The 26770-nt window shown below is 36.9% G+C and overlaps 2 protein-coding genes across 2 annotated transcripts in view; one reads left to right on the top strand and one right to left on the bottom strand.

Moving 5' to 3' along the window:
• Sym (symplekin scaffold protein) overlaps window positions 1-4005 on the top strand; it is a 29757-nt gene extending 25752 nt beyond the window's left edge. The window contains exon 13 of the mRNA XM_019041931.2: window positions 484-4005. Within this exon, the coding sequence (XP_018897476.1) occupies window positions 484-714 (231 nt within the window). The 3' untranslated portion in view covers window positions 715-4005. The remainder of the gene's footprint in view (window positions 1-483) is intronic.
• A 716-nt stretch (window positions 4006-4721) lies between these two features.
• mlt (tubulin folding cofactor E like protein mlt) lies at window positions 4722-17458 on the bottom strand. Its single transcript, XM_019041932.2, has 8 exons — window positions 17315-17458; window positions 15167-15414; window positions 14435-14619; window positions 13662-13771; window positions 12768-12944; window positions 11006-11157; window positions 9980-10149; window positions 4722-9441 (listed from the first exon to the last, which is right to left on the bottom strand). The coding sequence occupies exons 2-8, from the start codon at window positions 15404-15406 to the stop codon at window positions 9120-9122; spliced, it is 1356 nt and encodes a 451-aa protein (XP_018897477.1). The 5' UTR covers window positions 15407-15414; window positions 17315-17458; the 3' UTR covers window positions 4722-9119.
• Window positions 17459-26770: the final 9312 nt, after the last annotated feature.

The following is a 26770-nucleotide window of genomic DNA, read 5'->3' as shown; positions in this document are numbered from 1 at the left end:
GTATTCTGTCTAAGTTTAAATAATCAAGAAGTAAAACGAGAATCTCAACTCAAAAAACGTTTAACTTTTCCCCTTTTTTTTATTATTGACACAAGGAAGTAAAGATTGAGTTTTTTTAAGACCAGATTTCCCTATTTCATTAAATTTGGTACTTTCCTTGCTATTAGCCCTGTTTAATAATTATTTTAATCAAGAAGTACATAAACAATTTTGGACTGCTTTTCTACATATCAAGATGAAAATGCCTAAACTCAGTTTTGTCAGAAATTTACAGCAAAAGTTCATCACTGCCAACAAAATCTGTTTGAAGCATTATCCGTAGCGAAGAATGTAAATTTTATTTCTTAGGTCTTTGCTATGTCATAGTAAAAGGCTTAAATTTTTTTTTGAAACGTTGCACCAAATTCTTGATGTTACTCAGTTTAAATTTTCATTCATTAAATGTAAATCGTATTTACTCACACTGTGTTTTCCCTGTTTCAGGTGTTGCTTCAGTTGCCAGCGGAACAGCTAGCAGATGTTTTTGATGCTTCCCCAGACCTACGCCCTGCACTGCTGGAACACATTGTGACATTCACGGACATGCAACGGTCACACATTCCTCAACCAGTGATGGACATTCTGTACGGTCAAAACACTCAGTTTACCTCATTCAATGCTGTGAAAGCGGAGCCTATGTCTCCACCAGATCTGACTATCGACATGGAGAGCTAGTCGTAAACTTTCTAAAGGTACCCTCGTAAAACTGTGATAAGATAGACGCACAAGCGTCAGCATTTTAATTTTTAAAATGTACCTCTATTTTTTGTATTTTTCAACTATGTTTGATACATGAAGTTGTAATTATTATTTATGGAGCAGTTATGTTTGAGAATAATTGAGATTTTCAAAATTTCTAACAGTTTTGACGATTTGTCTCCGCTTAATTTATTCATTCTCAAGTCTAATGTAGTGTTGGGATATCAGTGGACATAATTGTCAAGTTGCAAAAATCGGCCTTCGGAAAGGTTGTAAGTATCATTAGGCCAATAGACGATAAGCCAAAGCATAGCTTTTCTAAGATAATTGTTTTAATTTTTGATGAAATTAATTGAACAATCAATAAAAAATTTGATGTAATTGTTGGAGCTAAAGGACTTGAACTTATTTACGAAAACATATGCAAAGGACCTAGTTTTTGGATAGAGAGCCGGTCAGAAAGTCAATCACTTCTCCCCGTCCCTTTTTAAAATCTTCATAAGTGGAACAATGTGATTCATTTTGCTCTAAAATTTTCTGTCAGGATATAGGTACTAAGTTCACTAAGTTTGGATTTTGTGACATTTTGAACCAATGAGGTTAAACATAGGGAGGTATATTCAATTCAGATTTTTAAGACAAAACCAATAAATTGATTATTTTTGTAGATTTCCAAGAGCAGAAACTTATCTTTTAAATAAACTTTTTGTTCACTGAATATTATGTAGTTGGTAACATTTTGAAGTATGGTTGAGCAGCACATTGTCTACTTACAGCAAGAAGGTGGTAACTTTTGAGACCGTGCCAATATTTTGGAAGCAATTTTTGTAGGGCGAATTGTGTTCCATATAAAATTTTGAAGAAGAAACGAGTATCAAAATGCTTCAATTTGTACCTTGTCTGGTGGTTTGCATCATTATGGGTGTACATCAGCGGAACAAGAGGCAATTTAATAGGTTCTTTTATAGAAATTAAGCCTCCAAAGCAGCAATCCATGAATAATTCTACTGTGTATGCGGAAACCGCGCTAAATCTGATTTATTCCTGGTTTTCGGTGGGCCAAGGTAGTTTATCTTGCAAACTTCATTGACGGGTCAAAGATCTCTTAATGCATGCAAGTTTTTGCTGAGAGCGTTGGTCATAGATTTGGTTAAAAAACTGCGTACCTTTGCATCCCTGAAAATCTGAGAAAATTCTTGATGAATCCTGTATTTCTTTCATTTAAAGCTTTTAAAAAATTCAATTAACTCTATGCCAAGTACATGTTAATGTTTGTTTAATAACATTTTAGTCCTTTTGATTTTTGAATAGAACCCATCTAAGGGAAATCCCATCTATAGGGAATTTAAATTATCATCAAGATTTTACATTAAATCTTGCACTCCAGCCCCTTAACTGTGTTTTTTTATTTTTTAATTTACTATTTATTTATATTGTTAAAGCAAAAGAACTTTTGAACTACTGAATGTAGTCACATTAGAATCTATTGTGTCTCGCTAAAAGTGAAGTATAAGAGATCAAAAACTGTAGGATTTTCCAGAATTCTTCAATTCGATTTTAAAAAAAGTTTAAGCATTAGAAAGAACCAAAAATAATCCAAAAATTAAAGAATTTCCAACTGGCAAAGATGTTTAAAAAGGGACATATTTCAAGACCCCACAGTGCCTTCTAAGCTAAACTTTGACTCAAGGTCCTGAATGTAGCACCTACTGATTTGGGAGTTCTGTAACATTAAAATTTGTCTGATTTGTTTCTGATTTCTGGATTTGAATCTATTTGTTTCACTTGATCTCATTTTTTTCTAATATATGGATTTAGAATGAAATAGATTTTTTTCAAAAGGAAGCATTCTTACGATCATGATCATGTCGGTGATTGTAACTCATCTATTTGTTTTCATTTGGGCCTAGGTTTTGATTTTTCCGAGGGCTCGCAGCTCATTCCCTTGTAGTGACAATTCTCGCAAGCTGACAACACTGCAGGCTGATTATTGAAATTTATAGACAAAGCTATAGACGAAGAAGACATAGGAAATATGGAGCAATCCTATTGATTGAAATGGTTTGTTCCTTTAGACTGGGAAAGAAACTGATGGACTAAATACAGGGTCTCTTTTGGGTTGCTTAGTTAGTATTTTATCTACCTTCTTTGTCCATCGCAACCATCCGCTTCCAACAATAGGATCCCTCCATATCCCTTTTGTCTTTTTTGTCAATAGCTTTGTCTATCAATTTCAAGAATCAGCCGGCTGGGCTCTGCTCATTTAAATTCATGTGAAACAGTCAATATTCATCAAGGTAGGCTGCTTCACCTAGAGGGGGTCGCTAGATAAGTTATGCATTCATGTAATCAGATATATTTTTCCGTTTCAAATCGCACGTAGAACACGATTAGTACATCGATAATAACTGAATTTAACTATCAACCAAGATTTTCAACATTTTTCTTTATCATAGGTCACGAAAAGTTTGATTTTTCCATTCACATGAAAACTTTGAGTCTCCTTGAATTAAATTGCGCGCTACAACAGTTTTGGCAGGCTTCTCAGTGGGCAGTGTTTCTTCTCAGCCCTGTGTTGTGCAACGAGTGAACAATGTGTGAAAGCTGAGCCAAAGCGACGATGTAGAGGTTGTCATATTTTCATACTACAAAGATTGTCACTGTAACGTTCAGTGTGCGATTTAACTCCAGTAGATAATGGTTTTTTTAATAAGCAGGAAGTTTGAACTTCTACGTCAGAAAACGTTAATATATTAGTTAGGAGTTACCTTCAGTAATTGGCGGCGTACAAATCGTGTACAGCATGAAATTTTAATAAGAAAACGTGTATCATAATGCTTAAATTTGCACCCTGTCCTGTGGTTTATTGCTGTTTTACAAAGAATTTAAATGAAGTTAAACAGCAGTGTTACAAAAAGCCTACCCCGGGCTGTAGCGCCATTAGTAAATAAACACTGTTAGAAACTAGCGATCATTGCTACTCCATCTCTGAATTAAGATGTTAAAAACCATAGAATTTTTTATTGTGTATATCCACTAAAATTTGCTCAGATCCAAAGCATAATTAAAATTTTGCCCCTGTCCGAATTAAGCTTATGGAGACTGCATTTCATTGTGAAGTGTTATAACCCTGTAATTAGAATACTATGTACCTAAGGTAATTCTTAGCTATGACTAATCTGGAATTTGTATATAATCACAAGAGACTCTTGAATCGGGCCAATGTTCGTATTTTTACTAAAATACATGTGATTACCTTTGGTCTAATCTTGCTTATATTTTCTCCTTTGTTATTACCAAATTTACCAATACTTTATAGTATTCTGCATTGGACAACTTATTTACTTTTTCGAATGAAAGGAAATTTTAAATTTAAAATCAAGTTGAAAATCGTCAATTTAAATTGGTAAAATATTCCTAACATTTTGTCATCAATGCTGCTTTCTTAACAATCGAACTCAACAAAAACTCAACATATTGATGGTGAAACTCCCAAAATCAGTTTCTCGATTTGCAATACTGTGGACTTCCCATCTTATTTCATTATTTAAATGTTAAGCTACTTTACATCATCTCTCAAAACCTTCAGTGATTTTTTCTCTCTGTGTACAGAATATTTTGCAAAAATTTAAAGCGATCGTGTTCAGTTGTCCTCCTTTTTTAGAAAAATTAAAGGGAGTGGAGATTTTTTAACAAACAGCACAAACCAGGTACACGATTTGGTACTTTCACTGTTGATATGCTACTCAAAGTGAGCATTTAAAAATGTTTAAATATTTTTTGTAGCCAATGTATCACCAAATTTTAAGAAAAGAAAACTTGTATCATTTCTTAATCTTGCAATATTATTGATAATATTTTCACGCAAAAAAAAAACGCACCCAACTTTGCAGCTGCTAAAAAAAAAATCCAGTGATTTTGATATAAAAATGACCATTAGTCAAATAAGAATTACGTTTTGATAGGTGAATAAAAACTGAGAATTTTTTGATAAAACAAACATTTTATTTGTTCTGAATTTATTTACAATGAATTCCCTTATCAAAACTAAAATGTGATACATATAGTTCCAGTGTATTGCGTGCATATAACAGCTGCCTTGCTTATCAGCAAGACAGCCAAAACCTGTTCCCTCCTAAAACGAAAAAACAGATTTAAACTTCAATTTTGGCTTTACTGAAACCAAATAAATACAAGGATAATCTAAATTGAAGATTGATAATATAAATTCATTCACTCATGCACAAATTTTTTGCTAGGAAAAGATTGAGAGCTAAACTGGCACCTGTTCCTTTAAAAAGCACAGGCAAACATACTTGGTTTTTCAAACCTCGTTCGGTTCTTAGGACGTAGGTATTATTGACTGAACAAATTTTGAATATAAAAGTTTGTTGCAGTGTTACTATTTATCTCAAAGATAGATTTTTTAAAGAATCATCCTCTCAAACTTGACTGTTTTCCATCAAAGGTAAAAAAAAAACTGGCCAATAGCCCAAAACAAATATCTTGTAACCATGTGAATTAACATTGAGAAACTAGTTAATTTGTCTAAGTTTGGAAAAATGAAAAAAAAAAAAAGAAAATTTAAACGATTGGAAAGAGGTAAGATATAATCAGTTCTAAAAAAAACTGGTAAAACACAGCTGTGATGGTATTTAATTGGTCGTAGTTATTGTGATAAAAACAAAAATAAACTGAGATAAAATTCGTGTGGAACAACAAAGCGACAAGAAACCCATTGTCAGCCTGTGAAATAGCATTTTAATGGCTATAATGCGAAACCATGTATTTTCGTTTGCGACTTCCTATTATACTTCATTTTCTCTTTGGAAAATTAGTTAGCATAATTTCTTGAAAACCTCAATTTTTTATATTTTTTTTTCAATGTTGAGACACCGCAATGGAGATACTTAGTTTCGCTTTTTGACCATCAATTTAACATAAATTTTTTGCAACTTTGATTAGTTGTAATGAGAAAAACAGAGCTGCTAGAAATGATAATAGACTGCAAAACATGAGCAACTTGGAGTGAATGTTACAACATGAAATTGAAATGCTATTGCATTAGTTATACACTCTAAAAAGGATTACAAAGGAGGTCAACAACTCTGAAATGATAAATGCTGAAAACATAAATTTGTAATACATTGGTGTGCCCTATTTTGAGAGGCATCCTAGCGCTTACTTTGTAAAGTTCACAGGAAAAATCAGTTGCAATCATCAAAACATCACAAATCAGTCATCAAAATTAGGTAACGATTCGAGACTAATTAAGGATGATCATCGAAACACATAAAATCAAAATCATACAAACAATATGAGATGGTGAAAAAAACGAAAAAAGAGAGAGAGAGAAAGAAAAGAAGATAAGATTGTATCACAACCAAAAATAGAAAATGTTGAAAAATCATACACAACGATAAATAAAAAATCGGAATAGAAAGAACAACTTAATTTGCACGGGAAAAGGATAAAAACTATAATGTGAATAACATAAAAATGAACCTAAAATCAAAAAGTTAATTTTGAAAAAGTGGTAAAAATCGACTTGCTCTCACAAGCCTACAGGAGTCGAATTCTAAGCTCATCCCAGTCATGACTTTGGAACCTTGCAATTGAGACAGGCGATTAAAGGTTTCATGTAAATCCCTCTGAGGACTCTCTAAAATTTTTTGCTGTTTCATTATGAGACTTCTTACTCTAGAAAACTTACGCTAAGTTTTGAGTTAGTGGTGTTAATGAAGTAAATTTAACAAAAGGAGTTCCAAAATAGTCGTGTCTGATTCAGATGCAGTTTGCGCTAAATGATTATTGTACCCAGTAAGTCCCCCAAACAGGAAAGCGGTGCAGATACGTCATTTTTTTTATTTGAAATGGGATTTGTGCGAGTGAGTGGGGATGTTAAAGAACCTTAGGGATTAGCTCTGAACATAACTTTTGATCCACATCCTAGGGTTCCAGATTGTACGATAAAATGTGGATATTTTACTTGGGTTTAAATGGGGAAATGTATTGACTTTTCAGCACTATCTAGCAACAATGCCACATCCAAATCAGAGGCAGAGATCTTGGGCCCTCTCCTTGTAAGTCTTAAAACTAGAACTAGGCATTAGGAAATTAGTCCGGGTGAGTTCAATTATATCTAATTTGTTTTGTCAGCGCTGATTTTGAATTAAATTCTCTTTCAATTTAGCAGAAATAGAATTCTAGCAGGGGGATAACAAATAGGCTATGAGTAAGATCAGATAACTTTCCACATTTTTTATCCTACCTATTTTCAGTTTGTCACACTTTGTAAAAAAAAGTTTGAGAAGCTTTTTCAGATTTGAATGATTTTCTGTTGTTATTTTCTACAGCAATGCAATGGAGGAAATCAAGATATTCGTCAATTAGAGAGTATTTTTACTTGCAATGTTATGATGACTTTTAAATGGTCTACAATACTGACACGTAACCAGGAGTTCTTCAATACTTTGATCCGCTGATTCCCTAACTTTTCTCAGATTTCAAAATGTCCAAAGTCTTTGATTTTTTTCTGACTTTTTCAGACCTCTGATCAAAACCTCAAATTAATTTTTTTTCTTTCCTAAGCTGACTTTTTCTGAACTAAAGAAGAAATCTCCACTTCTAGAGATAGCAATCTGAGGTTGTTCGGCTCTCGAATGGCAAAGGCTGAAGTTGCTAAGCTGATAAGCTACTCAGAAAGTCCTCTGATTTTTTTTCATTAATTCTCTTGATTTTTCAGACTGTCCGTTACACGAAAGCATCATTAGTGCAATATTCAAAACTTGCCAAAACTGTGAATGAAAATACTTTCAAAACTACTAAGTTTTTCATTCATCAAGATAGCAGTTGAAACTGATAGAGACGGATCTTGTCAGATGACAAAAGCAAAACTCAGAATTTACCATTTCTGCATGGTCTCTAGTACCTAAATGACAAATGTATACGTACTGTACAATGGCAAATTTAAAGATTTCAAGGACAAAAATGTGAAAAGTTACATGATTTTACATCTCTCCCAACTAAGGAGAATGCATAGCTACGTATCATACGCACAAAATGCCAGGAAACCATAATAACACCTCATATCATGCAAAAAAAATTTCATAACAGGAAGTATTTGAAACGTTAATCCAACAGTCTATTGAGGAGTTATCTCCTTTGTTCTGCATGGGTAAAGTTTGTCACTTTAAAAACATTTAATGAGTATCTAAATTTGACTGCGGTACGTCTAACACACAGTTAAAGCGAAATCTTACTTGATACGCTCCTATTTACACCGATTATACAAACGTAATTAATATCACAAAAATTAAAGGTGAATTAAGAGGGAAAAGAGCTCCTGACAGGACAGGTCATGGTTTCTCGATTTAAAACTTGGCAAAGCTTGAATAGGGTTAATGATCCCGTTTACTACATTAATTTTTTGTCATAAATCAATTAGTAAAAACATTCTCCAGCAGTTAAAAACTCAAAGCCACAAAAATGGAAGTTGGATGTAACGGAGTATTCAGAAAAGTGGGACTGAAATCAGACTTGAACTCATCGAGATGAATGCTTGATAGTCCCAACGACTTTTAAGCTATGTTTTCTTTAAACTGCGTTGTCGCAGAGTTTACGACATGACAATTACCACTGGAGATTGTGTCAAGAGTAGTCTTATAACTGATGGAGGATGCAGACTCCAAAAAAACAGCTATATTGGAAAATGCTGAGGTGTACATGGTGTGGTACATCTTTCTCCGCCAGGAAAATAAGGTTTCAAAAACACTTCAGTTTTTCTTTGTATGGCCCTCCAAGTAAGGGACGATGGTATTCAAAAATATTCAAAATTAACACTTAATGACAAGATTAATATGACTCAGTCTAAAATTTCTCCGTCGGCTGATATCTTTTCACTAAGATGCAAAATTTGAATGCTGAAAAAGCCTTTGTAAATTTGAAAAAACTGAGCAAAAAAACACAAGGATAACTTTTCGGATCACCTTTTATAAGGAACACTGTGGCTTGAGTTTTAAATAAATTATGAAACTCACCTATTTCGTTTTGAAAATTCAATTTTACAAGTTCAATCACAAAGAGCTTGGAAGTTCACATTAACAACAGAATAATTCAAAACGAGACAGAGTTAGAGAATAAGTTGACAATTACCGATGTAAGATGTGAGAGCATACTTCTATGGGTTCAATCCATGAAGTTGCTTAACAATGCTCACATCAACTTGCAAAAAATACGCAAGTTTCAATAAATGCTTGAAGATTTGGCGAATTGCTGCAATAAATTTTCCACAGCTAATTATTTCTCTCCAGAGAAATACGCCAAATTACATGGTGCAGCTAATTTTGACGACTCAAATAAAATTTCTGAAATCTAACAAACTATTTTTTGAAGTCAACCATGATTTCATCACCGCTGGATATATTGTAGCTATACAATTGCTTGTTTGGAAACTTCATCTCTTCGGGGCCAGTCAGTGCTCGCATGTCCTGGTCAACGTAGAATAATCGCATCTTGGGCGCCGGTATCTTCGTGAGTTCCTCCAATTTTTGTTTCAGCTCCTGGACGGTCTGATACACATCGATACATCGGTCTTCAATGCAGTTCTCTGAGGAGATGGTCACTTTAACGCGTCTTTCTGGTCTCAGGTCGATGTTCACCAAGGGGTCCAACTTGCCATGAATTGCCACCAGGTCATGGTATCTATGAGAAAGAAAAGGCGCGGACTTAGTGAGGTTCAGAAAATTAAGGGGCGAAACGTTTCCTTACGTCCTTTTTCAGAGCTATAAACGTGAGTCTTGCAAACAGTGGTTTTTCATAGTTTTTGGCATAGAAAAAATGATGACTGCAGTAAAAATCATTTTTGCCCAAAAATAACACTCGCTTTAATACAGGCATCCAAACAATGTTGGAAAAAACCACTTTCACAAGATTTTACAAGATATCAAAGTATTACTATGTTGCAATTTAAATAAGTGGCTGTGAATCTCTGGAATCCAATTACTGGAGTAAGTTTCCTTAGGGCAAAATCACATTTGCCAATCAACGATTTTGGAGGCATTGAGCAAGCCCAATTAAGGATATCTTCAGTAAAAAGTGAATATTTCGAATCACATTAGTATAGGTCAAAAAATTGTGATAAACATTGAAATCAAGAAGGTTGGCGTTTAAGAAAGATGACGCAAGGGGATATATGTAATTCTATTGAAGAGCAGTTATAAATTGGTAAAGGGCTTTTTACCTCTCTGGTTTATCACTCTCTGGCTTGTCCATGTAGTGACGAATGAAAGCGCGTTCTGCGTCTTCTCGTTCCTCCGTACTGATGGCTCCACCCCCATTTAGAATTTCAATATTTGGCAGCCGTGCGATCAAAAGTTGCCGCCGTTCGTGTTCCGTATACTCTTGTGGATGCTGGAAAGAGGAAAAGAAGGTAAATCAACATATGAGATAGATTGAAACAAAAGAAACTTATCATTTAGACAAAAACTGTCTGCTCAGCAAAAACATTCCACTGTTCCTCATTGATTTGACCCTCAATGAGCTGCATCCAAGCAAAACTGGGAGAAAGGACTAAACCATGGTAGAAAATTTCTTGAGATAGCGATTTATGCCACGCTGGTCAGAGTTACAAGTTTTGGACAGGGAAAATTTTTCTGATATTCATTCTTTCCGACGATTTTAAGTCCTTAAAATAAGCAAATGAAAAATTCAAATATCTTTTTCTCTAAACATTCGGGAAATTTTTTGAGATGCAAAATTTCAACTGTCGTAACTCTGGTTCATTTTTTATTTTTTGGCTGAAAATTTTCAGCCCTGAGCAGCAATACTCAGGTTTATCCTCGCAATTTTCAGTCTTTTCTTCTTCTCATACGCCCTATTACTGAGAAGTCCTCAATTGTGTATCTCATGAAATTTAAAAGAAAAGCATAGATCATATTGCTTAAATTTCTGACCTTCTCGGGTGACCTGTTAGGCACCTTACTTCAATTATTTCAGATGGAAAATACACAATAACGACAATTTTTTATTGCTATTCCTTTCGCAATGAAATTAATTTGTCTCTCCGATTAAATTTGTATGCAAGACATTGCCATGACAAAACACTAATAGAGTTAATTCAGGTGGATAAAATGCATCATAAAGTTAATTTCTTCGAAAAGAAGTCACTGAGTAGTTAATAGAACAAATATGCTTTTGTTTTATGATCATTACTCTTTTCATTTTTATTCACCTTCGTACACAGAAATTGAAATAAAAGTATGTTTACCTCAAATAAGACACAGCCCTGTATTCTAAGGTACTGCAGGGCTGGAAACCGACCTAAGCGATCAATATCATCCCAGGAGTCCAACAAAGTGTTATTTAGATTGAGAAAACGGAGAAATCTAAATGCACTGTGTGGAGAGTCACTTTTCTTTTCTGAAACAAGAGAAAGTGAGAGCTGAGAAAAATAAGAGCACAGATTGAAGGTATCCAAGAAAATTTTTGGGCTTTAATTTGTGATAATAAAAAAGCTAAAATACACCAAAAAGAATGCTCGAGCCAAAAAATTAGATTTATATTCCATTGCGCTCTTCATATGGGGCAGTAAGGAGCTGGGAATTGTTGCTGGATCAAACAATAAAACAGATGAAAAATTTTGTGGAAAAATTGAAAAGATAATTAAAATCTCAAAAAATTAATTCTAAGGGAACAAGAAGCTAATCAAAAGCTGACATAGCAAAGGTAATGTCTGCAGCTGAGTTAGATCAAACAGCAAAAGCCTTTACCCCTGATCACGGTCTCTTTGCCATTTGGGGCTGGAAAAATCTAAAAAATCCTGGAAACTTAGTTCACTCCATACTTTCAGTAAATGAATGATAGAAAATGGGTGCTACTGATACATTACTGTAAAAACTATGTAGAGCAAATGGAGGGAAAAGCACAATATAACAACTTATACAATAACAAAGATGACAGTTATTTCGTCTGAATAGACGCTATTAGTGGCGCTGTCATCATAGGGATTCTCCATTATAACGAATTGGATCCAAAGAATAACATTAGCATAACCTCTTTCAATGCTACCAATGTGAAAAAAAATCTATATGTTGCTTTAATGTGACAAGGCACTAATAGCGTCTATTGGCTATTTTCCCTAAAGCACTTGATATTGACAGAAGAATGTTCAGCCATCATCTACAGCATTTGGTAAAAACGGTGAATTTTTTTTCAATGAGAGAGGGGGAAAAATCCATACCAATAAAATTTTTTCATGGGAAAAAATACTGTGTATTGTATGTACTATTAAACCATTCAAAGATGCCTTCTATCCAAATTTGATTCATGAGCTCTTTTTCTACTACATACCAATTAATGCAAAGATAGGATAGGCACATTGGTCTGCTAATCATTCAGGGTTGCCACAAAACTTAGAAAATGAAATTCTCTGAAGTTTCCTTGATTTTTCGGACACATTTGAGTAGAATTCCCTGACAACTGAAGATATGCCAGATGGTTGAAAAGACATAATTTTAAATAGTTTTCAGACCAATTTTTTTTTTCAAAATGTCAATCCATTCTATAAGGAAATAAGGTAAATAAGGCGATCAACACTTTTTCCTGGACACTTTCATCATTTTTCCTGACTTCATAAAGTTCCTGAAATTTCTCAGTATTTCCTGACTGGCAACTCTCATTGAATCGGCGTATGCGAAAACGTCCGATATCCAATACAGTGTTTCAGAATTTGAGTGAACGATTTCGTTGTAACTTAAAGACACACGATGGTTTAAGACGTTAGGAATGTAGAATAATGCTATAAATAATTCCCTCAGTATAATTAAGGTTTACAAAAGAGATCGATCTTATTCATCGGTGATGCACGGAAAAAGAAACCACTGCAATTATAAAAACCCTGTATTGGACAACGGACGTTTTTGCATGCGTCGATTCAATGAATATTTCCATGAGTAAAATAACGGCGGGAGCCATTACTGTCCTTTTTAAAACATCGTTTACAATCTGTGATACTGAAATGATCAACCCACCTGAGGATTCAGATTCGCTTTCTGATCGAGAGTAGAGAGATGACTTGCATTCGTTACTAACAGAGGAACAAGAAGAGTCTAAACTTCGTAGAGGACACTGGGACAGAACTAATGACTCCAAATTAGGAAATGAAATGCCGAGCTTCTTAACTTCTAGCCATGATTCCACAGGATTTCCTGAATAAAGAAAAAATTCGTGAACACAAATGAGTGAAATAATAAATACGATGTGCATAAATAAATAATATTTTTAGAGTAGCTCTATGATACGAAATGGTGATGTCAGAAGCTCAATAATTCAGAATTCGAGTACATGTTGTTATTTTTTTACGAAATGAAGAGGAGGAAACGACCATTATCAATGAACGTTCTTTACTCGGAATTGATTAAACCTTGTTTGAATTATAGAGCGTCCAGCCAAAAGATTTCGAATTACAGAGCATCCAGCATGTCGATTCCAAACACAGAGGGGGCTGAGCCAGACACTTTGAATTACATAGCTAATTAACAAGCCAGCTTGGCGCTCGACATTTCGAATTAGCGAGGGGACCAAAATACATTGAAATTCTTCAGATTGAAGGGATTAACCTACCCTTCAAACTATAAGCCTTTTCAAATTAGTAAGCGTGCACTGTACGACATTGAGTTTACATAGTAATTCAATTGGACCAAAAAGGCTGGTGCCCCAAAATTATGGAAACTGGCTCATTTGATCCCTGTAGATAACTTTGAAGAAATTAACGATTCGAGTGACTGAAGGTAATTAAAAGGCATTTCAAGTTAGTTCTCTTCTTTGTAACTTGTTTAGAAGAAAATTTAATATTTTTTCTAATTCTCTTGATAATTAGATTGTGAACAACAAAACGCAATACTACATGTTGAAATGGTTCATACCTGTGAAGTGAAGTTTTTTCAAACTTTTCACCTCTAAAGGTTCTTTAGATACATCATCTATCAGATCCACATTATCGTAGTGATTTAGACTCAGATGCAGTTCTTCCACTCTGAAATCAGTTAATCATTCACAGGAACTGAGTTATAAGAACCAAGAAAAAAGAAAATTTGAATAGATTGCTAGAGAGCATATTTTCCGATTTACAAAGATTATACAGTAAAGCAAGACCTCTGAACTGTCTGAAAAGCATTAAATACTTGCTCTGTGAAGGATGAAAAGTTTCATAATACTGTTTAGTTTTGACCTATAACACAACAGTTTCAGATTTATTTAATAGTTTAAGATGGTATTCTTTATAAAAAAAATAACACAGAAACTCAAACCAAAACCCTTTGAAGCAGTTTCTCTTTCCTGTTGAAATTATCTGAATTTAATAATGAAATTTTTTGACCTGCACATTAGCTTATTCCGCTCATTTGTGCCAATTTTGTAAAATATTAAATATTGAACAGTTCGTTTCTTTTTCTCCAATAGTTTCTATAATTTCTTAATTTTTTGATTCTCTGACTTTCCCTGACTCTGAAACGTTTGAATTCCCTGATCTTCAAACAAAACTTCCACTTATTGTTAGATTTTTTCTTTTTGTTACATTGACTTCTGCTAAACGCTGCTGGCAAATTCCCTGACTTTCCAGGTTTTCTGGACCGCCGGAAATCTGTCTTTCCTTTTTAGAGACAAATGATAGAGATCAACAGTTGAACACATTACTTACTTGGGTAAATTTTTCAGCAAGCATCTTACATTTTTCCAACTAATCTGTGTAGCATTAAGTACTAGATTTTTCAGGTAGCCCCACTGTGTGTCGATGATGTTATTACGAATTATGTCTGCACTAAGATCATTGAAACTAAGATTGACAAATTTCAGACAGGGCATCAATCTCAGTATTGAGAAGATCTGCAATCAAAGAAAGTAAATTAGAAATGCTTGCTGCTTGAAAAACTCAAGAAAATTAAACTTAACTGCCGGGACTGTCTTGGGTGACTCATCAATGATATAGAGAGCATTAATTATGATTCAAGGGAAGTTGGAGCAGCTGGGGTTCAGTTTCTTCAAGGTTCAGCTGCCTGGATCTGTCCTGAATAGGAGTTCCTACTTTCTGTATCTTTTTACACGATTATTCTGTATAAGTATTTAAGCAAAATTTTGCTTTTACTAATTGGTTGTCTTTATCTTCTCTTTCTCTTTCTTCTTCTTCTCTCTTTTTTTTACCTGTAGAGCATTCTCTTCAAAGGGAATTGTTTAATTTGTGAGAATTTTTTTGTGTTACCTAGTTGGTTCTTGCTAGGATTCAGACCAATATTTTTGTTCATTATTTCTTTGCTCTTCAATAGAGTACGTTTCAAAGCCATAGAGGCCCTGTATAATTTTATTAAATTATAAATTCAATAAATAAATGAATAACATAAATAATACATAAACATATGGAGGTGATTTTGCTCACCTCACTCCATTGTGTTAAATTATTCTGGGCCAAGTCCAAGTCTTCCACACATTGGCATTTCTGTTTAAGCTCATTTTCTGACCCTGCAGTGTCAATATCACAGTCATTTAAAACTAATAACGAGGGCACAATGTTCCGAGGCCCTCGTTTTGGAACGTAGATTGCTATCGGGAGCTCGTCCAGAGAATCCATTGAATCTGCGCCATATTTCTCGGTTATTGCTTCCAGAAGTGAGGGCATGGCAGCTCCTGAAATTTAAAAACGTACATATGACATAAAAGTCCCTGAAAATAAAGCCATTCTCCTAGAGTCAAACAGGGGCATCTTGAGCCCTCCTTGTAAACGTTCGCCTCAGTCCTGCTTTTAACAATCGTTTTTTCCTTAAATTTGTACTCACATTGTGATGCTTGTCCTTTTTCTGTACCATGCAACTATTTTGTACATTATGAGAAACAAGAAAAACACATTTTCGAATGAGATTGAGTGAGTTAAGTACATGAAACTTTAATTATGTGAGTTCGGCTGATGCAGAAATTTGTTTCAGACAACCAGGGTTTGTGATGAAAAACTTGGTGATGCTTCGGATTGCAGTGACCTGCGTGTCAGGTGGGTTTGATACCTTCTCACAAGTAGTAAGATTATATTGACAGCTACGGTTGAAGAATGTGTAACTCTGATTGCGACTTTGTAACTACTCTCCACTTGAGTCTTACTATTTTAAAGGAAGTTAACGAACAATATTTCTTGAAATTTTTTTTTACTTTCTTCCATTCATTCTAATAAAAAAAAACCCATCTCAGAAACCTGCGCTGACGGAGGAATCCTTCAAATGGCAATAAAAGTGCGTCAGTTAAAAACCAACACTAAATTAATCACCTACATACACTTTTCAGTCAACATAAAACACCTTAGCCTTTTGCAAAATAATTTTTAACTAGAAATACCAGTATTTGGATTATACTTTTCATAAGCTTAGCTTAAAAAACTTTTTAAAAAAAACCAATGTACATCAGATTGACTAAGTACAGAGCACCAAAGTAATTTGGAAAGGATGACTACCAAGTGCAATATATAAAATCCATCTTTATGCTATAGCTTCCAATTGAAATTGTATCAATTTTTTTTCCCTTCAGTAATAAAAGCACAAAAAATCTGTGAAGTTGGAGAAAGTTTGACAGTATTCCGACAGGATTGCAACCGAGTTCCTTGGCGTCTGACAACTTGGACTCAGTAAAAAAAGGAATGAAAATTAGAATTTTATGGGAAGGTTCATCAGATTCAGTCAAAAGTCCACTAGCATCGTCCATTTAATATCATAATATGCATGTCAAAAACTTTTGAAAACTCCTCAGATGGAAATCCTGATTCATACAATTTAAAAATGTAAAATACCGCACTATTAATTATCAAGCTTGGTTATCGTCGATAATAAAAGGTACAAAACGCCACACACATTTTAATCCACGAAAAGTGTCATCTAACTTATTGACTTGATCATTAAAAAGTTATGGCTAAAAATTTTCGTCAGCTTTCCGGAGGTAAACAAAACACTTGGACTGAGGTCTATGAACTGCATGAAAACAAAAACAAAGCCATGACAAATTGTTTCGGTTTAATTCTCTCAGCGCCTGATTATTCCAGTGTCATTTAGGATGCAAATTAATAGAAAAAACACACTTTAGCAACTACCACTCCAAAGTAGGCGAAATCGAGGACGTAAAAATGATAACGGTCCGTTCGAAAGGGGTGAAGGAAAATATAAACAACGACTTTTTGAAGGAAATCAGCTGAGACGGAGGCCATACAAACGACGTCACAGTTCACCTACACACTCTTGAGTTAACGACGCACTCTTTAAAATTTTCAGCTAATTCGTAATCCTTTGGAGGCGAAGCACTTTGCATTTCAGGAAGCTGGAGAGAAGAATTGGCGACGCGAACACTTCACATTGATCAATCGCACGACCGAAAAATTTAGAGACGAAGAGCGACTACTGAACGTAGATCACATAAAATAAAACGCAAAATTCAAACACAAAGAGATTCGCAGTGAAATAGAACTCGAAACCCATTTCTACGCGGTCTAAGTAGTTTGAGGAAATTCGGAACAATAAATCGAAAAAAACAGAGGAGCAAACGAAAAGCTTACATGAAATTGAAATTATTCAGGTGCTCTAGGTGCACATTCGTGCGATTTCAGAATCCAGATCGGAGATTGGCTATGATCCTTCGTCCGTTACGTTCACCTCAACACTGCTTTGTTTACAAGCAGAGCGTTTCACTTCGCGCGTGCCCGCCTCGAGCGCTAGTGTAGCTCATAGGGAGGGGGAGGGTGGAGGAGCAAGGTCATCCTGTTATAGTTGCTGCTCGTAGCATTATTATCATGCATTTTTCAGCTTTTTACGACCTGTAAATACGCACTTGATGCGATTCTTGAATTTTTAAAACGTTGGACCTACTGTGCTGCTTTCCAAAATTGTGCGATACGTATAAAGATCAATTTCCCTTTGACCAATTGCCCCCACCTCTCCCCGCTCTACATCCGATTAGATATCGAAAGCTCATAAAAAAAAAGAGAAAAAAATGTGAGTGCCTCGATTCAGTACGGCGATTTTACATTCCTGCTCTTTTTTTTACTTTCATCACTTTCAATAGAAGTGACCGGTATTTTAATCAAATTACATTCTTCATATTGTCAAAAATAATCGATGATATGAGGAGGGGGAGGGGGGCGTGGGTGAAGACATGGATGGAACTAGAAACTATTCTTGGAGGAGTAAAAGGCCATCTTATTATAGGAAAGGGTAGAGGGGGCTTAAGAGGACACTCCACTTTGGATGGTCTTGCAGAACTCCTCCAGTTCCAAGGGAAAGCTTTGGGGGGCTTCCCTATAATATTCCTAAGGAGTGTCTGGGGGGCCCCCAAAAAATTTTGAAAAACTGAATACAGTGTAAGGAGCAACTTTAGACTGTCATTACCAAAAAACGGATCAAATTACAATTTTAAAGATGACAAGTATGCCACGTGGTTATTAAGCAAAACTACTCACATTCTTGGTAGAGACCAATGAGATTTCCGAGGGAGGGATCGGAAAAAATGCAACGAATTTTGCGAAATAACAAGGTGACATTTTCATCATGTTTGAGACGAAATTCTAACAAATCCATAGGTAGGTTAGAGCATGCAAAACTTCTCTTGGATGTCTTAATTTTTCAGAACGTTTTATTCCGGAGAGTTTCCGCGGACTCTCCTTGGAGGGGGAATAGGGTAGTGTGCCCCCTAAGTTCCCCCGGTTCGTTCCCCTGAAATTCCGTTTCCGCAGTTCCCATGCATGCTCTTTTCCTCACAAAAAACTCCCGTATAGTTCCACCCGTGCTCAAGAATGGACACTCATTGCAATTGCGTCGACGGTTTACTCTCACTCAGTAGGTACTTACTTTCGTACTTGTGTGAGTCATTTCAAGTTTTCTGCGCGGCAGTGGCAACAACATTACCTACACTGGTCTTAGCACGACTGCAGCGAAGTGATGATAGCGTAATATTTTTTAACATACCGTTTTAACTGCGCGATTATTGTTGAGTGAATTGCATCATTCACAGGCGGCGTTGGCTCTTTGGACAGTTTCTACTTAATTCAAGATACCGCGCGTAACCTACTGCAGGATCTATAATTCTCGTTATTATCGCTGTCGTATATTGTAAGTGTCCATATTGACATGAATTAGAATAAAATACACCTCGATTGCGATGTTTTAAAATACCCGACCTTCCCTACTCAAGTCTTTCGTTTCGCGGAAGAAAAATGCCTCCGTGACATTTTTGGATGACATTTTTAGTGAATATTTTCATAGATGAGTAGATAAAATGCGAGATTTCACACTTTCCATTTAAGGAAGTAAATGGATGTAAGGTTTCCAATATTACAGAACAACGCAACCAACCAATCTTCTTTCATGCAAGAATCGTCATGGATAAAATAATGATTGATGCGGATTCGCTTAGATTCGGGAGGAAAGTTAAAAAACGAGACTCTAATACCAACGTCTCTCCTATCTGTGGCTGTATTGCTCACTTAGCCCTTCGAAGTACCTTTACAAATGAGACAAACTAAATCTAACATGCGGAAATAGAGCGAGGGTGAACGCGCGTTGATGACGGCGCAGAGATACAACTATTCGTACTTGATGGATGTCCGTGTTGCGTGCGCAAAATTGAAGGCGCGATGGTGCGAGACGTGAACTCGCAGTGCTCCGCTCTATATTGCGTGGCTATTGAGGTATGTCACTCCGCTCGGGAGAAGAGTTCAAAAACGTTCCTATCTTCAGCTATGTTACTCACGTAGCCCTTTGAAGCACTGCTACAAGTAAGACAAACGGAACCGACCCAACATGGAAATAGAGCGAGGGAATGTACGCGCATTGACGACGGCGCAGAGATACAACTATTCGTATCTGATGGATGTCCGTGTTGCGTGTGCAAAATTGAAGGCGGGATGGCGCGATGGCGCGAGACGTGAACTCGCAATGATCCACTCTATGATATCAATGAGGTGTCGCTCGGATTTACGAAAAATAAATATTCAATGATAAATTGCTTTCTGGAAAAGTTCTGCATTTTCATCCTCAAATTTTCTCAGTAATTTTATTCGTTATTTATTTCATTCTACAAATTCGAAAGAAGTGGTAACTTTTATGTTTCATTAACACTCTATTGGCGAACATGTGGCAACCCTGGAAAGTTCATACACCGTTTTATCTTCCTCAGCACGGCTGTGCATACTTGTGCTTGTTCGTTTTTCCCTTTTGTTTATCTCAATTCTGGGATAGATATCTGTTTGAGTTAGTTTGCTTACAAAGAGAGCCTTCCTTTTTAACTCACAAATCATCGTGTATCATGTTTGGAGAAGAGAAGAAAGGGGCATAAACAAATAACGGCAACATTGGGTGCGGGAGGGATAAGTAACCTGCCGTGCTAAGGAAAAACGCCGTATGAACATCCGAGAGTTGCCTAATTTACTTTAATAAAATGAATATTCTGGAGGAGAGTTATGAATAGTTTTCCTTTAAATTTTCAGAATCTTTAGGGTGAAATTGCGAACAAAATTATCTGAAAAATTGGGAGGAACGTATTCATAAGTTTACCAGAAAATTCGCGTTGTATGAAAGGAGATTTGGCAACGCCTGAAGGTTCATACGGCGTTTTCCCTTAGCACGGCAGTAATCAAATTAGCGCGTCGAGTGCATCACTAACGCTAACAATAAGTTCAGTGGGACCGAAAATTGGGTCACGCCCCGTTTTCTATGTTAAAGCGGCCCCATTTTCGCTTCATCTTATCCACAACGCTGACGCGCTAAGGAAGAACGCCGCATGAACCTTCAGGCGTTGCCAAATTTCGATTGACAAGGCACGAATCACCGGGTAAACTCCTGAATATTTTTCTTCCAATTTTTCAGATAATATTGTTCGCAATTTCACCTAAAGTTCCAAAACATTTTTAGGAAAAATATTCATAATTTTCTTCAAAAATAAACATTTTATCGAAGGAAATTTGGCAACTCTCGAAAGTTCATACGGCGTTCTTCCTTAACACGGCAGAACGTAGATCCAAGCGTCCAGAAGAACGAGTGCGATCATTCTCCGATTTTGTTTTTTTAAAACTCATTTAGACGGCTAAGAGTCGCGCTAATCCCGCCACACGTGAGATAACGCTACGAAAGACGCGTTGTTTGACCTTTTTGACGGGAACCCGAAGGAGACCTACGCTGCCATGTTCATACAAATGAAGTTATTTTGAATTTTAATTTGAATTGAGTCTGTTATTCTGCCGTGCTAGGGAAGATCGCTGTATGAGCCTTCAGACGTTGCCAAATCTCCCGCTAAAAAACGAAATTACTGGGAAAATTGTGAATATTATTTTCCAAAAATGTCAGACGATTTTGAACGCAATTTAATCTAAAATACCTGAAAATTTCAAGGAAAAATGTGCAAGAATTTTATGAAAAATACATGTTTTAATCCAGGGAAATTTGGCAACTCTCGAATGTTCATACGGCATTCTCCCTTAGCACGGCAGTATTGTCATGAAGTGGTTTTAAACTAACCTCAATAAACCGAATGTTTTCTTACATAACAAAACAGAGCCCGGTATTCTGCCGTCCTGAGAAACAACGCCGTCTGAACATTCGAGAGTCGCCAAATTTCCTCCTGTAAATGGTTGAATTCCGAAAAGAGTTACAAATATTATCTCTTGAAATTTTCAGATAATTTAGAGCTAATCGAGAATAAAATTCCATGAAATATAGGAGGAAAAATATTCGCGAATTGCCCTGAAAACTCATCTTTTATCAAGGGAAATTTGGCACTGTCTAAAGGCTCATACGGTGTTCTTCCTTTAGCACGGCAGTATTGTAGGCCGGAGGCGGTCCCGTGCAATCATGGACATTGCCGTGCTAAGGAAAAACGCCGTATGAGCATTTAAGAGTTGCCAAATTTCTGCGGATAAAACGTATATTTTCGAGGAGAGTTATGAAAATGACTTTTGAAATTTTCAGGTGATTCAGATTTGTTCTTGGATAAAATGCACTGAAAAATTTAAAAAAAAATATATTCTCAGATTCCCCTGAAAATTCATACTTTAAAAAAAGAAATTTGGCAATATTCAAAGGCTTATGAGACGTTCTTCCTTAGCTCGGTAGAACAGGGGAGGTGAGGAGACAGGGTCTTAATATTTGACCATAAAAAGGGGTCAACATCACTTTTCTTCACCTATGCGCCCTCTAAAAAAAGAAATTTTTCCTCTGCGGACTGCAGTGGCGTGGCGTGCTTTGCGACATATCGATTGATCTGCCATTTAAATCCATGGGAAAAGGATCGATAAGCAGGTCGTTTGCAACGAACACCTTTAATAATTTCTTAAAGGTGCTCGTTGCAAACAACAATACTAAGCAATTATTTACCTCAGCTTCATTTGGGGAAATATCGATAATCGATCTTTCACGTCTCGCCACTTGACTAAAGCCCCTTCCCCGTGGACAGTCACTTTATTACCCTGGCAGCAACTCGGGCATTGCGTTTGGTGCAATGGGAGAAGTATTCGTGCAGTCTTGTAGGCGCTGTATGCGTTTGACGCCGACCGCACTGTTTGGCGCAATGCAAGAAGTATTCTTACAGTCTTGCAGGCGCTGATATGACTGACACCGACCTCACCGTGTTCGGTGTGATAATTCGAACTCGCGTCAGGATAATCGCGGCATCGAAAAATGGGGCTTAAAAGGCCCATGTTGTGTTTTGACGCCGTATGAGCAGTACATCGTTGCCTCGTCTCTCCCAATAAAACATTATTTCTGAGAAAAGTTAGAAAAGTTTTCTATGTTCGTTTTTTTAGATTAATTGGACCATTAGACAAGTTAAGAATTTAAGCACTCTGATACATGATTCTTCAACAGAATTTCATGCAAAACACGAGTCGTGCAACGAAAACTACTGAAATCAACTTATTGCTGAGCTATTAACGTGTTTATCGTCCATTGGTTACGGGAACTGAATTCAAAGTGTGTGAGCACACCCCATCTTTCCCTCTGCACATAGTTCTGTTCGATAGAAATACGTCCAATTAGAGAGGTCGGACACGAAATTTGTGACTAAAACTGCAAATTTTGATGCTTGTTCCGTCACATTTTAAATTTCAAGGGATGCTTTAAGAAGTAAATTTCACGAGTATACCAATGGAACTACTTTGAGAGCCTTAAAGTTTTGTATGAAGGGAGTTATAAGCGTTTACACACATACATACATAAAGCCGCTTTTATAGCGCAGCCTCGCGCTATGCGACGCCCAATCGCCATTGCCCCCTATCCTCACAGAGATCATCAGGCAATGGACCACTAGACAAGGTACGAATTTCAGCATTCTGATACATGTTTTTCAACCAAAATTTCACGTAGAAACACGATGCGCACAACGAAAATTACCGAAATCAACTCCTTACGAAGATATTTAATGATTCTTGATGCGTGAATTCAAACCACCCGCTCATGAAAACTCAATGCTCTACGTGATTCACATCGCGCGCTAAACGTTATCATGACAGTCTCTGCGATATAAAAATCTGGCAACCTCAATCTTGACGCTTTGGCTCAGCTATAGCAAATTACTTATAGTTTGAACAACACATGGTGGGAAATGAACATTGCTCGATTGAGAAGCTTGCTGAAACCGTTGTAGTGCGCGATTTGACTCACGTAGAGCTTTGAGTTTCTTGTGAGCGGGCAGTTCAAATTCCTCGTAACCAATGTGAAATAAAAACGTTAATATCTTCGTTAGGAGTTGGTTTCAGTAATTTTCGTTGTGCGAATCGTGTTTTACGTGAAATTCTGGTTAAGAAACATGTATCAGATTGCTTAAATTCGTACCTTGTCTAGTGGTCCATTGGCACCTCGAGCCAGCGTTACAAGCGCTACAAGCGTTTAAAGTTTCCAAATTCTGTCCGACCTCTCCTATTGACTGGATCCACCGTGCGACGACGGGAGTCGGCTCGGGGCCAGGGAAGGCGCGAGGCGCCGCGGCGCCACGCCACGACCGCCGCGTCGCGACGCGGCGTGAGAAAGTGTGCCCGCGCGAGACCGCGAGTGACGGCTCACGACCGCGAGCCGTTTTCGCAGGTGACATGGTTTCCGATGGATCGATGCGGCTTCCGTTCGGGATCGCCGCCCCGGCCGCCCGTCGACACCCATCGGATCCACCGAATCACCTAAATCCTGGATCGACCGAGCAGCCAAGAGATCGTGAGCTTTTTTTCGCCGCCAGCGTCGCGAGATCGTGCGAAAGTAGCCCCGAGGTGGGAGAACTTCAACAAGTACATGGATTGCATTTTGCAAAAAGGAACCAGGAGCATTGCAATGTTGCTAAGACTGTGCAACTTCATGAATCGCAATATAACTATTGACATCCTGGAACAATATGGAATTTACAAGGAAATTTTTGTCTGGACTTTACAAGGAAACTTTTGTCCTAAATTTACAGTTTTTAGCAAGTAAAATAGAAACTTTTCATAGATAATCAGGTTATTTTCCAAGATAAAAGGAGCTGCATAATCTGAGCAACATTGCAATGCTCCTGGTTCATTTTTGCAAAATGCAATCCACATAGAGCCGTTTCCCCAACGAAAGAACGTAACTATATTTGGATTGCACTTTGCAAAAAGGAACAAAGAGCATTCCAATGTCGCTAAGATTATGTAAATATTTTTACGTTGCAAATATAAGCTATCTCATTTAAACAAGTTTAATCTTTAATTTCAGTAAACTATAAATTCAAGACAAAAATTACCTTTGTAAATTTAATTTCTTGCGCGATTCCAGTAATTTCATTGCAAAGAATGTAGGTAAGTTGCACAATTCCAGCAACATTGGAATGCTCTTGGTTGCTTTTTGCAAAATGCAATCCATTTCGATGTTGCCAAATTTCCTACCTCTGATTACAATTTTAACCGTGAGATCTTGGCACACGTAACTGAAAATTCCACAGATTTTTCATCTGAATTCGTGTAAAAATCAGACACATTTTTGACAAAAATTGCACGAGTACTTTCATGTAAAAAATCGAAATGCTTGAGGAAATTTGCAATGGAGTTAAGTTCCTACGTCCGTCAAACGAAGATAGTGGACACTGCGGACCCATGGGGACCTTTGATCCGGACAAATCGTCATTTCTAAAAGAAAATTACGTAGCTCCAGGTTAAATTTGCAAAAATTTCACCTCTAAAATTGTATTGTCACTAGGAATCTGGTGGACGTTTCTGACTGAAAAATTCCACTGATTTCTCTTCTTATCAGACGTAAAAATTAGCCATATACCTACTGAGGAATTCTAGGAACGGACAATAAAATCCGGAGCGTCGTGGGTTGTTTTGTACAAGAAAGGCGTAAATTCATCGATCACGAATAGTTTCATTCAGGAGTTGGGAACAAGGTTCACAGTGTAGCGCGCCTTCAGTTTTTTACTTATGCAGCACGGACATCCATCAAGCACGAATAGTTGCATTCAGGCGCTGATCTTAGAGAGGCGTGTCGCGTAGCATCGTGTTGTCGTCCTATTGAATGCAATTTGGTTGGAGAGGCAGAAGAACAGGTGGAGAAGAAGATGGAGAGTAAGAGGAAGGGAAAGAAGAGGAGGAAGAGACAGAGGAAGGAAGATGAAAAACAACCCTCATCACTTAATGAAGGGAAGCACTGACAAATTTTGCACATATCTTAGTGCAATTTTCCACTTTCGTGGGTACCTACCTGAGAATACAGAGCGTTCCGGAAGTTACAACGGGACGATTGACTCACCCCGTTTTTCCAACGCAATTGATCAGAAATATTCAGAAAGTTCGCAATTAGGAAGCTGCGTAAAATCGTTCAATGGAATCCCTCTTAGTCGACGGTCGGATTGTTTAAAAAGGCTTAGCGTAAATCTCTCGCGTTGCGTGACTGCAAAGTCTCTTCACCGGCGAAGAGGCTAAAATGCGCCCTCCCTGGGGAGTAAAATTGCCTTACAAATACTCCTCGTGATCATTACCTTGCCATCCGTAGGCTATTTTGAACGGATTATTCTATAATTGTATCGCAAAGTCTAGAAAATCTAACAGGAAAACGGCCCGACGCAGCGCAAAGCATTCAGGGTATGTCATGGAATGGGTTTCACTGAAACTGATCTCTAAGGTTTTTTTCGTCGTAAATATTTTATTGCAATTTCAAACATTGTTTGATCTTGTTGTGTTGTTTGTGCATCTCCTTGAACTTTCAGCTTCATCGCGCTAAAATTATTATTTAGAATTCTCTTATGTGAAACTTTGCACCGCCCAATTCCGTTATTCAAATCCTCAATCACGCAGTCACACGCGTTTGCCATTCTCTTCACGCGTTCCAGTTACAGTGGTCAATTCTGCCGTGCTAAGGAAAAACGACGTATGAACATTCGAGAGTTGCCAAAATAGAAGGAGAAAGACCAAAAGTTCACTCTTAGTATTGAAATAAATTACCGTCGATAATCGCAACCAATAGCATAGGCGAACCCAGACAGATCGAACGGGGCGTTGGGAGGGGGGGGGGGGGGCTTCCTTCAGGAAATTTTTGAAGCATCTAGGATTCAGTTTGAGTCAATTTCGTCATGAATAATATTGCCAGGTAAGCGTCTTTCCTTCTTCTTTTCTTGGACTCTCCCTTCCCAAGTAGCAGTGATCGCGATGATAAATACCGATTTTATCGGTTGGTTATCGCAATTACATCGGTGGCAATATATCGAGATTTCATCGGAATAAAAATCGCGATATATTGCGATTACATCGCTGTACACATCCCAATTTCAGGTTCGATAGAAGCGTGATCAATTTTTGTAGATTAAATCGAGATTAAATCGCCATTTATCGCGATTTTTATTTCGAAAATATCGCGATTAATTGTCGGGCGATAAAAGCGCGATTTTATCGCGATGGATGATACCGAGGATATAATCGTTCAGATCCCTGGTAAAAATTGGCAGTAGAATGTGTGTTCCAAAATACTATAGACCTAAAGCCGGCTGTAAGATTTCCAATAGCCTTTGTAGCCGGCCATACAATTTC

Source organism: Bemisia tabaci, chromosome 3, assembly GCF_918797505.1.
Source record: "Bemisia tabaci chromosome 3, PGI_BMITA_v3".
Classification (NCBI taxonomy): Eukaryota; Metazoa; Arthropoda; class Insecta; order Hemiptera; family Aleyrodidae; genus Bemisia; species Bemisia tabaci.
The sequence above is the reverse complement of the archived record's forward strand: the minus strand, read 5'-3'. Positions and strand labels throughout refer to the sequence as shown.